The 13,965-nt window shown below is 34.1% G+C and overlaps 1 protein-coding gene across 1 annotated transcript in view; it reads right to left on the bottom strand.

The window, feature by feature from the left end:
- GRIK2 (glutamate receptor, ionotropic, kainate 2) overlaps positions 1–13,965 on the bottom strand; it is a 208,889-nt gene that overhangs the window by 172,539 nt on the left and 22,385 nt on the right. The window contains exons 4-6 of the mRNA XM_010004187.1: positions 11,782–11,963; positions 8,008–8,061; positions 4,196–4,369 (exon numbers count right to left, since the gene is read on the bottom strand). Coding sequence (XP_010002489.1) covers positions 4,196–4,369; positions 8,008–8,061; positions 11,782–11,963 — 410 coding nt within the window. The remainder of the gene's footprint in view (positions 1–4,195; positions 4,370–8,007; positions 8,062–11,781; positions 11,964–13,965) is intronic.

Genomic DNA, 13,965 nt, shown 5'->3' with positions numbered 1-13,965 from the left:
GTGTCCTTTTTTCCATTATATATTTAGATAAAATATCCTTTGATCCATTCTCCATATCCAAGGAAGTCCATACACCATCTTTAAAAAATTTCAAATTATTAATCAAATCTCGTATCTTTTTTTTTTTTTTTTTTAAATCATGTGAAAATCTCACACACAGAAATAAACCACCTTGGGTATACTACAAATTTCTACATTTTTGCCCTCAATACTTAATACTACTCTATGTTTTTATTACACTCAGTTTTTACTTGCTGAGAAATTTTATATTTTGTGGTGGAAAGCACCTAAGCTTGAGAAGCACACTGTATTCAGAAAAAAAGGAGATATTAAGATATATGTAAAAAAAAAAACAAAAAAAAACCCCGAGGTAAATAAGATTGGAAAGACAAAGAGAACAACTAAATAATGCTCTTTTCTGCTAGACAAAACATATCAGACCCAAACTATAATTTTCTGAGGAAACAGTGACCTTAGCTATAGCCCTCATCAAGTAACACAGTGCTTCCCTGCACCTGCCATATACAGCTACTACAGTGAACATCAAAGAAAAGAATTAATAGTCAAAATAGAAAAAAATACACTCTACATAAGATGAAAGCAGATAGCTAAATCAGATGATAGGCAAAAGCAATTAGTAAGGAAAACTTTACATTAATGAAGCAGCAGAGCTTGTTAGGTCATCCTAATTATGCGTGATAAGTTCTGACCTGAGGCACAGAAAACTGTGGAAGATTAATAGTTGTAGAGTAGAACAATTCTGAACACTTTATTGATGCTCTATTTTGCTTGGCTGGTGGTGGGCAATTGTTTTCACTTGTACCACTTGTCTTTCTGGGGTTTTACTTATTTCTCTTGTATAACTAATAATAATATCCATCATTATTTTGATTATTATTTTTTCTATTACTATTTCTATTATTAAGTGGTTCTTATCTCAGCTGAGTTGGTAAGAGATAAGAGTTTTTGCCATGCTTTACCCTTCCAGTTCTATTCCCTTCATCCCACTGGGAGGGTGAGCAAGCAGCTGTGTGGGGCTTAGTTGCTGGCATGGGTTAAACTACAAGTTACACTAATAAGTCAGCATTTATTAAAAAATAGAATTATTAAATATGGTAGCATTAATCAAATAGTTTCAATTTCTTTTTCCAAAGACCATAAAAAGGATTTTTAGAAACTCTAAAAGGAGACTAAAATGTGATGAAATATTTGTTTTTCACCACTAATATTGGGTGTGTTACAGAAACATCCTTTCCAGATCTGTCCTGAGGAGTATCCTAAAAACAAAGGAAAAATTATCCTAACTGAAGGATCCACACATGGAAATTTGAATTGAAACATTGCAAACAGATTAGATTCAGTTTTATGATGACTTTTTATCACATTGGGATACTAAAAGTCAGAAGATTATGGGGAAAATTGCATGCTAATTAAAGAGCAAGTAAAAGCCTACAGAAAACAACTTAAAACAAGACTTAAGATTGAAAACTCCATGAATCACAGATAAGGAAATGCATTGTCAGAGTTAGATTGATGCTTCTAACTCTGTCATGATTGTGAAATACATATGGTGGAAAAGTCGGAGGAAGAAGGATATAACATAAACACCACTAGAACTTACACACTTTGTGATCCAGAGCGCCTAGTTTTCATAGAATCATAGAATCATTAAGGTTGGAGGGGACCTTAAAGATCATCCAGTTCCAACCCCTCTGCCATGAGCAACCCATTCCATCACTCTACATCACTGAAAACCAGTCAGTCTTCATTGATGTCTCTAAATGCTCAGAGATAAGAAAATCTCATTCCTTATTTGGCAAATTCTTGAGTTTCAGATGGTTTAATACCTGATTAAATTATATTTAGCTATGTAGCTCAAGCTGAATGCACTCCCATTAACAATGCTTTTTGCTAATATTTAAGAAAAACAGTTGTAGTCATTATCAGCCAGTGTAAAGAAGACAAATTCCCAGTTAAGCACTTATCAGCTAAAGTATTCCGTAACAGCAATAAATATCTGTGTAGAATCTTTAAATCCTGAGTGCATTTCTGACTTTAAACACCTATATACAACAGTGAAATAGAAGCAAAATTTTACAAACCTAACTTGATTGATAAGTCAACAAAATTATTTTATTTTATTACACTTCTTTTATTCTGAACACAGGAAGAACTTTGTGCAATGATGTCATTTTATTACTTTCTTTTAGACCTTCCAAAAACAATTCCTTGCAAAACTGACACCCTGTGAATGTGGGTTTTTTTCTGTATCTAGGGCCAAAATACAAAAGCTCTGTAAGCACTTAATATTTGTCAAAATGATTAGGCCTTTAATTATCCTTTAAATTCTGTCTGCACATCTGGGGTCTCTAAAACCCAGGTAATTAAAGTTCATTTAGATGCTTAATCAACATAAACAGCCCCATAAAACGCTCATCACAACCTATATGTATACTTTGTTCCATCTCAATTTACACAGAGGGTTTTTATAGGTCCAGAAAAGAAGCCAGTGTATTTTTCATACACTGTTTTACCTTTTCTATCCTGAGGCAGGTCTCACTTCAGAAGCTTCTTTGAGAATGGCACTTTCTTTACAGCACCGCAAAAGATGAAAAACATGCAACTGACCCAGAGAACTCCATTCCAATCCTTATGATTCTAGTATTTTATTGATCAGGGCCTATGATCTGATAAGTAAATATTGCTACAGGTCATGGTAACTATGCGAAGGTTTGAGATCAATTACCTCTTTGATCGATACATAAATTCTACAACTACAATGAGTAAGATGAACTGGCACAAATTTTAAATTGAAAAAGGTAAAAATCAAGGAATGAAAATATTAATGCAGATAAGGAAGCATGAAGCAATGTATTATAATAATAAGTAGGAGATCTATGCAAACCAGATGTATATTTTACCTATTTCTTAAATTTTGGGGGGTTCCTTTACTTATCTGGAACTATTTAGAGAAATGAACAATGCAGATTTACAAATCTCCTCATATAGTACTTTAAAAGTGCAATGCAATGGAGCTAGTAAATAAATTAAATTTAAAAGGTTTCCAAATGCCATCTTCAAGACACCAAGCAAAAATAAAAGAACCAAATCTATTATCCTCTAAAAAGGGTTGTTTTCTGAAAGCAAGACAAAAAATAAATTAACTTTTTAAATATTGTCATTTAAAATGTTGAAACATTGTGTATAAAATGCTTAAATTTTATCAGTAGAAAAAAACTTGATCAAAAGGTAAGCTATGTTACATGGCTCAATTAACACAACCTAGATAACTCAGAGGTAACAAAGATACTAATCTTCAAAAATCAGAATTTTCTATATTTGAAATGGAACATGAAAAAAAGAAAAAGAAAACAAAATATGTCTAAACAGCAGGGGAATTCTGTTAGCAAAGATCTTACAAATGGGCCAAAGCAGAAAATTAGATCTTTCAACAACTTTGAAAGCTAAAGACGTCCTAAGGTAGGGTAAGTTTAAAAATAAATCACTTTCTGACACTCTAATTCTAGATTTAATTCCAGGTAATGAGAAGAAATTAATTGAAAACCTAACAATGAAACTTCATTTGCATGAATGTAATTGTGATTTTCTTGAACTGAAGTGAGGCCAGAGAATAATGGCAATGGAAGGAAAAAAAAGAAAATAAACACCAGATTAAATTAGATGTGTGAAGGCAGAGAAACTGGAAAAGGCAGTAAGAAGATGTTATTTATAGTAGTTGTAAAATATATTTTAAAAAAAGAAACGTAGAAATTAAAGAATGCGCATTATTAATAAATGAATCTTAAATGAGTCAGACACAGACAAAAAAAAGAAACCAAAACAAAACAAAAACAGAGAGAGAGACAACGGTGTTTTAGCTTGATTTTTGTTCAGATTTGACACATGATCCAAAACAATATTCTCTTCAACAAAGAAGGGAAATATGGACTTTGGAAATATGGAATTAGACCTTTGCAATTCAATTATAATTTGAAAAAAAAAAAAAAAATACAGTATGTGTAACTTATTCAGTCTACAGAATATGAACAGAAACATCACAGCTACTTTCTGAATGCTTTTTACAGCAATATTTGGTCTCCCACTTCAAAACAATTTTAGTCACAGAAAGACAACGTTAATTTATTTTAACTTCACAACCACATACAAAGAAGGAACTAAACACTCATGTTCATACCGTCATAAATCCATCCAGCAAACCTGAATCAGGCTTAGGAGGCGCTTGCAACCGCTCCATCGACCACTTTTCAATGATAGATGACACTTGGGTATTTTCTGTGTTTAGAATTCTGAATCCTGTCATATTAACCCCACTATATCGATAGGGTTCCACATCCAAGGCAAACAGGTCCTGAAAAAAAATTATCATGCTGTAAATTCTTTAATATACTGCAATTCCTATTTCAATTCTTAGGTCATCTTCCCAGAGGAGAGTACGGAAATTTGCAGGAGTAACAGTACTACGAATAGGAGAAAGTGCACTATGTTTATCTGAGGTCCTGTGTCTGTGAGTAAGCAACTCAGCTGACCCTATAGTGAGTCAAAGAGGAAGGATTCACAGAGGAAGAACAGCTTCAGCTGTGTTTTATTAAGAAAAAAATAAAAGGAAATGTTAAGTCCAGTTACAGAACTGTATCCATTACTAATTAGGCTTAAATATCATGAATTGCTAAAAATATTGTTCTTTGGCTTACCAGAACAGACTTCAAATCATAAAATAAACAGAACAAGAGTTTTGATGCACCTGCGCTCTCTATGAAACTTGAATATGTTCATCTCTAGATGATAAACTGGGGGAAAAACTGGAAATATGCATAGCTTTAAATTGAACCAAAGGCAGTTTTCACAGCTAGCAATCAAACATGAACGTATCTTTGATGAGGAATTTATCTTGGAAGAAAAACCTTTGTCAATTAATATATTTTCAATACATATGTATGTTTGTGTATATTTAACCACCCAACACAAAGAGAGAAAAATATATATTTTTTTAAAAAGAAGAAAATAAAACTTTAGATCAAGCATGGAAACTCATGATTAACCCAATTCTTTCCTTGGAAAGAATGTTTAACCAGTACTTGACTTCAGGTAACTTGGGTTTAACACCATTTTGAACATGGGGAAAAAATAAATGTAATTGATGGAGAAAAGTCATGACAGTCAGGATGTTCAGACTGAAGAAGATCTGGGGACACTTTACAGCAGCCTTACAGTACCAGAAGGGGACCTGCAAGAAAGCTGGGGATGGACTTCTTACAAGGGCAACCTGGTCTAGTGGGAGGTGTTGATGCCCATGCATGGTGATTGAAACTGGATAGTCTTTAAAGTCCCTTCCAAGCCAAAACATTCTATGATTCTATTACTCACCCTGGTCTAGTTAGACACATTATAAATGAACATTCATTCAATTGACTTTCTGTTTCCTTTTAAATATTTTTTTTAAGGGACATAACCAAGGTTATAGGTAGAACATTACTGTCCTATACGATAATTTTATTTTCATTGAACTTAGAAATTCTCCACATAAATAATAGTTAGTCGTTTACCTCATTTTTAATTTATTTTTCCTGGGAGTATAATATTGTAAATCACTATGAAAGGCTAGTGCTAGGTGAGACACTTTCCTGAAGCCATTTTATTTACTGGCTAGAGCTGAAGAAGATTAAATATTGTACTATGGAAAAACAGAATATAATTTCTCTTCAGTATTAACATTGTTAAGCCCACAAAACATCAACTAATTAGAAACCTTTACACATTTTTAGTTCTAGCTAGAAACTTTGATACAATCTCTAAGATAACCAGGTTTAAAAATGCTTTTAAATTGTTAATATATAAATAACCTAACTCATGTCCTCTTTCTAAAAAATATTATTGCAAAGGAAAAGTTGAACATATTACCCTTCCCTTTAGAAATTCTCTGTTTTTACTGTGAAAGAAGTCAAAACCTCAGATGTAATTATTTAATCCAAACACATTCATGTTTACACTAGAATATAATAAATCTACACAACAATATTATGCATATATTATAAATACACACATTGGAGTATTAATGAGCTACTGCATTAGACTCTGAATCAATCAAGAGAATACACAGAAGACTGTTGTAAACACTGTGACTGGAAAATTTATTTGACAGGACTTTCACCATGTCAAGTAAGAAGCAATTAATGTATCAAAACAACTAAATTCTGATGCAGTTTCCAAAGCTTAGTTGCAAAATAAAAACCTATCATCCATTTGTGCACACTAAATTATCCCATGATAGCTCCAAATCAACAGTTCTTGTCACTCCTGAAAAAGCTGATGTTCTAAAAAGGAAATAAGCATGACAAAAAAAAAAATCCTGAATTTTAAACAGCTTTAAGAATAAAAATTAAATACCACTGGACAGCATACCACTCAAAGAGGCAATTTGCATATTTAGCAAAATCAAAATTTAAATTAAATAAATAAGTAAATAAAGCATTGAATGGTTACAGCTGGAAAAGACATTAAAGATCAACTAGTTTGAACCTCCCTCTTTGGGCAGGGACACCTTCCACTAGACCAGGTTCTTAAAAGTCCCTTCAAACCTGGCCTTGAAAACTTCCAGGGATGGGGCAACCACAACTTCCACAGCCAACCTGTTCTGCTCTACTTGAAGACCATTGCTCCTCATCCTATCACTGCACACCCTTGTAAACAGTGCCTCCCCAGCTTTCCTGTAGGCTCCCTTTATGAGGGAAGGTCACCATAAGGTCCCCCAAGAACCTTCTCTACAGGGTGAACAATTCCACCTCTCAGCCTGTCTTCATAGGAGAGGTGCTTCAGACCTCTGATGATCTTCATGGCCTTTCTATAGACCTCCTCCTTTCAAAATCCCTTGAAACATCCTGAATATGTATTGATAGACTGCCTGAGGGAAATTCTATTGCATGCAACCCTAAATCCATAAAATATAGAAAAACTTACCCTTCTAAAGTAAGACAAGAACTTCTGTGGGGTATTATGCCTTTACATTTCCAATGAACTTCACAAAATATTTTGCTTTCTGTTTAACAAGATATTTCCATGCTAGTATTTTCCATGAATAACTTTTTTGTGATTCTGAGATGAATTTTCTGTCTTACTATAAAGGATTCATTTCCATAATGACATAAACATGTATGTGACTTAAAACATAATTTCAAGCATGGTTTTACCAAGACTCATCTATCTCATGCTTGAAATTACTTGTATTTTAGGAACCTTAATGAAATTAAGCTAAACAGCCAAATTTGAGCACAATGGAGAAGAGAGATATGTGCACAACTTTAGAGTACTACCTTACCAACTTTTACAGTTTCTTAGGCTGTGATGAGCAGCAAAAATAAAGGTCTTCACATACATGTTTGTCACATTGTGTTAGAGCATTTGCACCTTAAACGTTCATTTATGACATATGTTGAACCTGGTGGTTCCAAAAATGAACATATTCCTTCTTAGTCATTTTCACAATGGACACCAAAGATTATTGCATAAATTCATGTGCCTAAAAAGCCCAGGTGGACTGGTAAATAAAACGCTGCAAATATTCACACAAAATTATTCAGGAATCATATGACAGGGAAGAATTAACCTGTAAAATGTTGGATTAAAAAATGCAATATATGAGTAAATTTATCTTCACATACAAATAGGTTAAAGAGAAAAAGGACAAAATCAATAATATAAACAATCAGTTTATATATAACAGATGTTATATTCTTAACCCTGCTTGAAAGTCAAAAACTGCAGTGCTAGAGTTAGTTGCTTTTTCAGGTCTATCATTTTCTAGGGTGTACTGTTGAGCAATAATTAAACCATTTTGATATTTTTTCACTGAAAGTAAGAAAGCTCAACAGAGAAAACATGTTGTACTCACACCCCAGCCCAGAGAGACCTTTTTCACTGTGTCAAGTAATGTAATTAAGGAACGCAATGTCTGTGTTAGATGTCATCAGTAAGTTTTTATAAGCCACTTACCAGTGTGGTAAAGATATAGTGATAGTATTCTGTCATCATTCCCATAGCTAAAGCCTTTAAAAAAATAAATAAATAAATAAACAAAAGATTAATGTTTCTGAGGTCACATAATACATTTTTATCACACTTACATGGCAAATGAAAAGCTGCAAAAGAACACTATTGGGATCAGACTATAGGGTTGGAATTATACTAAAATTAGGTCAAGCAAGTCATTTCCTAGCAGTTAGAGCAGATTACTGACTATTAAAGGAATTTATGAACCAGATCTTCTGATAGAAAGAATATTATTAGACTGTTTAGTGCAGTAAATGTGAAAGAGGCTTATAGTTTCACATACTAATGGATGTATTAGGTTACCACACAAAATTTGAATTGATAATATTTTTATTCATTATTGAACCCTTCCTTTAAAAAGAATAACCTAATGGGAAATACTTTTTTTTTTTCATTTTGATGAGCAATATTGTGCCTTTTAAAGAAGGATCCAGGTCTATGTTATACATGTGTACATTTTTCCAACCACAGAAGAAAATACTGGAGCCAAGTTTTGAACAGAAAGATGCACACTACTTCAGGGAAAAATTAAGAACAAATATTCATAGAATTACTCTATATGTTCATATATCTATTAAGTATCTTAATCTATCTTGCTAACTATATAATAACAAATAGTTTTTGATCAACTGTGTATTTTCAAATGTTAATACATTTTTTCCTCTATAGGAATGTGAGAACAAGTATTTGTAGATACAATTTTAAAGCAATAGACTATGTATGTCTCATTGGTCTTACTCATTAAGAGCCTTTCCACCTAGAAAACACCTTCATGTAATGGACAAAAGTTGCCTTAGAATAGAAAAAAAATGTTAAATTGTTTTAGGATCTGCTGTGATTTTCATCCGGTTTTAGCACTCTAAAAAAGCTACACAAGTAAGCAATGTTTTCATCCTTTCCAGGAATAATCAACAGAATTCTTTGCCAAGCCACTACCAGTTACACCTCATTAAGCACACTGAAGGCAACAATTACACTATTTTTCATAATACCACAATCTATATACAAAATAATTAGTTACAAAGGCTGTGGGATCCTTTTTACTCGTGACATTGTCTGAAAAAAGATTAAATGACTAGTGTATATGTTTGTTTCCAAAGACAGTTAAAAGCCCATATTAATTTTAAATATCAGATGCAAATCTACTTTTCTAGTATTTTAGACAAGACTTTGACAAAAACTGCAACAACTCTTTTCCAAAGGATGCCCCTATACCTGTGAATTCCACAATAATATTTAAAAATACTGTAGAGTATGCCCATAGCCATTTAAAATCTCTTAAACACAGGGAAATACTAAAACTTTATTAGAAACCATAAAATTACAAACACTCTTAACTTTTTTTTAAAAGGTTTTGTTGATATTAAATAAAGCCAAGGTATCTTCCTCTATATATTTAACACCTTTGCAGTCATCTATATCTTAACTACGTCTAAGGTCTTTCACACTCCACAGAATCTCTACACAAGAACATCTTATGCATGTTCCTGATTCTGCTATGTGCTGTGGTTTTTTATTTTCCAGGTTGTCTTTCTCTCACTTTCCTCACTTCTCAAAAGACCTCACTCCTTTTTTCTCTTCAAAACGTGGTCATTTCTCTGCTTTCATTATTCCAGTGCTTTCCTAACCTTTTAAATCATGTCTGCTTTTCCTGGTTGCTCATGAGGTAGTTACCACTGAGATTTGTCTTAATTTAATTATGCTTGTCTGAATGATGGTGGGTTTGTTGTATTTTTTTTTTCCTTTTTATGATGTATTTTTAGCCAGAAAACAGTAGTTGTTACTTCACTGGCCTCTTAAGATACTTCTTTTTCTTTACTACCAACTTGTTTTCTCTTCCACCACCTTCACTGTAAACCTTTTCAATTATCCTCCCAAGAAGAAAACCTTGTCATGTCTCCCCAAGTTTATCCCTCCATTACCAAAAATTATGGTTAGTTAATAGTTCAGAATTGAATATATAAAGATCTTTAGTTTTTTATTTTTCAGCAAATGCTAGTGAACACTATATTTGGAATTATATCACTAATAAATACAGCTTTACTCTCCTTTGTGTCAATTTTGACAGCAAGAGCTCCCATTCAGCTGCAGAACTGGCAATTTCAGACATTTTAAGCATTGCAATAATGGAGCTAAAAGGAAAGCTAAAAGTCTACAGAAACTACATAAAGATCTAAATAGTCATGAAGGAATGGTTCCTGTATCTTCCTTCTATATTCTTTAGGCTGAGCAGAGTAGTTTGATAGATCAGAGTATAATTTGATTTAAATAGGTAAAAAGCTCACTCTTGGATCCTGGGACAAGATTAAAGATAGAATGTTTTTTTAAATTAGGTTCCCATTTCTTTCTAGTCATATGTTTTACAAAATTTTATATAGTGTGGAAGAAAGTTTGCCTTCATCTAAAAGCTACTGGGTGCAGTATAAATTAGGTACCTGGATGAAGCAGTTGTTAATACTGCAGCTTTGTGTTGTCATCAGCACATTTTCCATCAGCATTTTTAAGATGTTGAAATAATTGAATGCACTTTTAATTATTTGAGCTAAACAATTAGCCTAAGTAGACTTGCTTATGCTTAGTAAAGAGCAAAAAACCACCAGCAGAGGTTTGAAAGTACTGGGAATTAATAAAAGCCTTTTAATCAATGAATAATAAAGCAAAGAAAGTATAGTACACATCTATGTTTACTGTCAATTATAATTGTATGCTCAACACTCCTCCTAAGTACCTTAATGAGAGACATATTTTCAAATTTTAAATACACTTTGTTTTCAATTTAAACCAGTATACTAGCAAACTTGATATAAACATGAATGTAAGTGACTAAAAGATGTGCATTAGAAATGTAGAATATTGCTTTCTTATAGGTATTTTTCCTATCCTCCTTATTGCAAGTCATAGTTCTATTAAAAAAAAACTATGAGGAAAATGGCCTCTGAGTATAAGGAATTCCCAGTCTTTGAAGTTAGCTCATTAAACTAAAGGAGACACACAAAGACATGTCTTCATGGATACCTCAGGGTTACAATAAACTTTTTTATGAGCTGTGTCCTTTGTATACCACTATATTGTCACTTTCACTGGAAAACATCCCTAGAACTTGCTTCTGCAACATAAAGCCATTTAAGTATCTGGGATTCTGCTCATCTTAATTGTACACAACAAAACAAACACTTTCAAAACACATGCCCAAATATGTTAAGGTGTTTTGTAGTCCTATTAGTAGTGCAAGGAGAATATGGCTCTAAAAGATATCTATTAGTTCTGTTCCCTCTGTGGAACACATGAATGTGGTCTGTTGGTATCATACTATGCAAATGTCACTGACTGATTAAGAGTACACAGTCTTGAGGCTTTAATTTAAAGGAAAAACAAATATAATAAATTTGTTATATAAAATTACACTAAGCAAACATTTGAAACTGAGGTTAAAGCATCAATTCACCAAAGTACCAGTTCTTCATAGCTGAAAGACTGATAAAACTTTGTCCCTGAACATGAACAGATTAAACTGCTTCTTTAAAAAAACATAATGAAAGTAGCTACTGTTAGAGTTACCAATAAAACTATCTCTGAAATCCTTAGCTGATTTTTAGTTATGCTTCAATAAAACTGTCATACAATTCCCCTGCTTGTTAAATACTATTAAGTCTGCATATTACTTTTACGTATTAGGGATGAAAAAGATTAGGCCATCTAAAGCAAAATGAGGATTACCTGTTTCAAGATGCCTGCTGCCATTTCATGGCTGCAGTCAAAGATTACATGGAATTCTTTGCCTCTTTTCATCTCCTTTAGCAATGGTTTTGCATCTTTTGTGTCAGCTGGTAACTGACGGATTTTTAGTCTCAGGTTGTACCGTGACGGAGCCTTGATGAGCTCTTGTAATCGAATAAGGCCTTAAAGAAAACAGAGGAGTGAAAAGAAAATTATCAAAACAAGAACCTGAGCTTCTAGCAGGATAACGTGCTACAAACAATCAAAGTAACTTGAATTTTTCTCCCTTCTCAGTATTTTGCAACTGATGCACTAAAATTTTATGGGGGGGGAAGGGAAATATTGGCATTCACAATATTTTCTTGTAACAAATCTTTCTTCTTCCTTAATATTAACAAACAGTAAGCAGCCTCAGTTAGGATTACTTTAAGAAAGAGAGATTTTTCCTTTAGCATTATTATGCAACTATGACATTCCTCTTCAAAGAATACATATAAATATTCCAATTCAATTAAAGCAATATCCCAGACTAATAATTTGTAATCAGACTAGGCAATCTCCTAACTAATCTGTCAGGTTTATATGCAAAGATGTGAATCATTCAAGCAGTGTAAAACACTCTCACATAAGTCACATGAGAGATTTTGTTGTTCTTTCCTTGATTGTAGAGGTAACAAAACACATATATGCAGCAGCAAAGAGCTGAATAAATACCTCATGCCATTTGGTTCACCTTCAATATTCCACAATTCCATTTGGAATTACTGTACTGCTACAATGGAATTAGATGCAGTAACATTTACTTTAAGAAAGAGAGATTTTTCCTTTAGCATTATTATGCAACTATGACATTCCTCTTCAAAGAATACATATAAATATTCCAATTCAATTAAAGCAATATCCCAGACTAATAATTTGTAATCAGACTAGGCAATCTCCTAACTAATCTGTCAGGTTTATATGCAAAGATGTGAATCATTCAAGCAGTGTAAAACACTCTCACATAAGTCACATGAGAAATTTTTTGTTCTTTCCTTGATTGTAGAGGTAACAAAACACATATATGCAGCAGCAAAGAGCTGAATAAATACCTCATGCCATTTGGTTCACCTTCAATATTCCACAATTCCATTTGGAATTACTGTACTGCTACAATGGAATTAGATGCAGTAACATTTTCCAAAAATCTTACTGTTCACATCAACATAACAGTGTGTGATCCGGTTTACAGACCACCCATTGGTCTGTGACAAATCTTAAATACCAAGTTTTACAATTGTACTAAAATGATAGGAGGTAAGAGCAGGTCTCCTATAAAGTACTGGAACAGGCTGTCCAGAGAAGTTGTGGAGTCTCCCTCACTGGAGACATTCAAAACCCACCTGGATGCGTTCCTATGTGATGTACTCTGGGTGACCCTGCTCTGGCAGGGGGGGTTGGACTAGATGATCTTTCGAGGTCCCTTCCAACCCCTAGGATCCTATGATTCTATGAAAGTAACAGTTTATTTCTGTTTTAGCAAAAAAATGATGTGTTCTGCCATGCTCACTTCCTTCTTGCATTGGAGCACGATCCACTCAGTGGCAGTAGCAAATGTTACTGTTCAGCATCACATTCGCAGTGCACAGAATATATAACACATCCAAAAGCCAAAATAACGGAAGGTCTGGTCAGGATTTCAGTTACAGCAGGATTTAAAGGTAAATTAAGTGCCTCTGAAATCTGAAATATCTCACTTCATGGGGGAAATGGTTCTTCTTCCCCACATAAGTCTAAACAAAATGCCTTTTAAGCCAGCCAAGGCCTCCTGCTGATGATACCCAGCTAAGGGACCAAACCCAGGCCTGCTGCTCAAGGACAAACAGCAGAACAGCTGTGACACAAGGCAGGAAGGATGGGCAACAAGTTCTGCATTGCCTTGCTGGTTACCGCCCTAACCTGGGGCTCATGGATGCCAATTGGCTCTGGACAGTGACACTGGCTGGACAGGAGGGTCACTGGGGTTTAAAAGGCCAAGGGATTTGCAGGTGACAGGGCGGCCTGCTCGGGCGCTTCCTGCGTGGGACCCCCCTGCTGTTCCTGGGACTTGCCCTGATGCGGAGCCTGGTGCCGGGCCCCTGCCTGCCCGGGGATCCAGCCTGAGCCGTCCCGGTGAGCCCGCCGGGATCCTGACCCTGCCCGCCG

This window comes from Chaetura pelagica, unplaced genomic scaffold (genome assembly GCF_000747805.2).
Source record: "Chaetura pelagica isolate M959 unplaced genomic scaffold, ChaPel_1.0 scaffold258, whole genome shotgun sequence".
Classification (NCBI taxonomy): Eukaryota; Metazoa; Chordata; class Aves; order Apodiformes; family Apodidae; genus Chaetura; species Chaetura pelagica.
The sequence above is the reverse complement of the archived record's forward strand: the minus strand, read 5'-3'. Positions and strand labels throughout refer to the sequence as shown.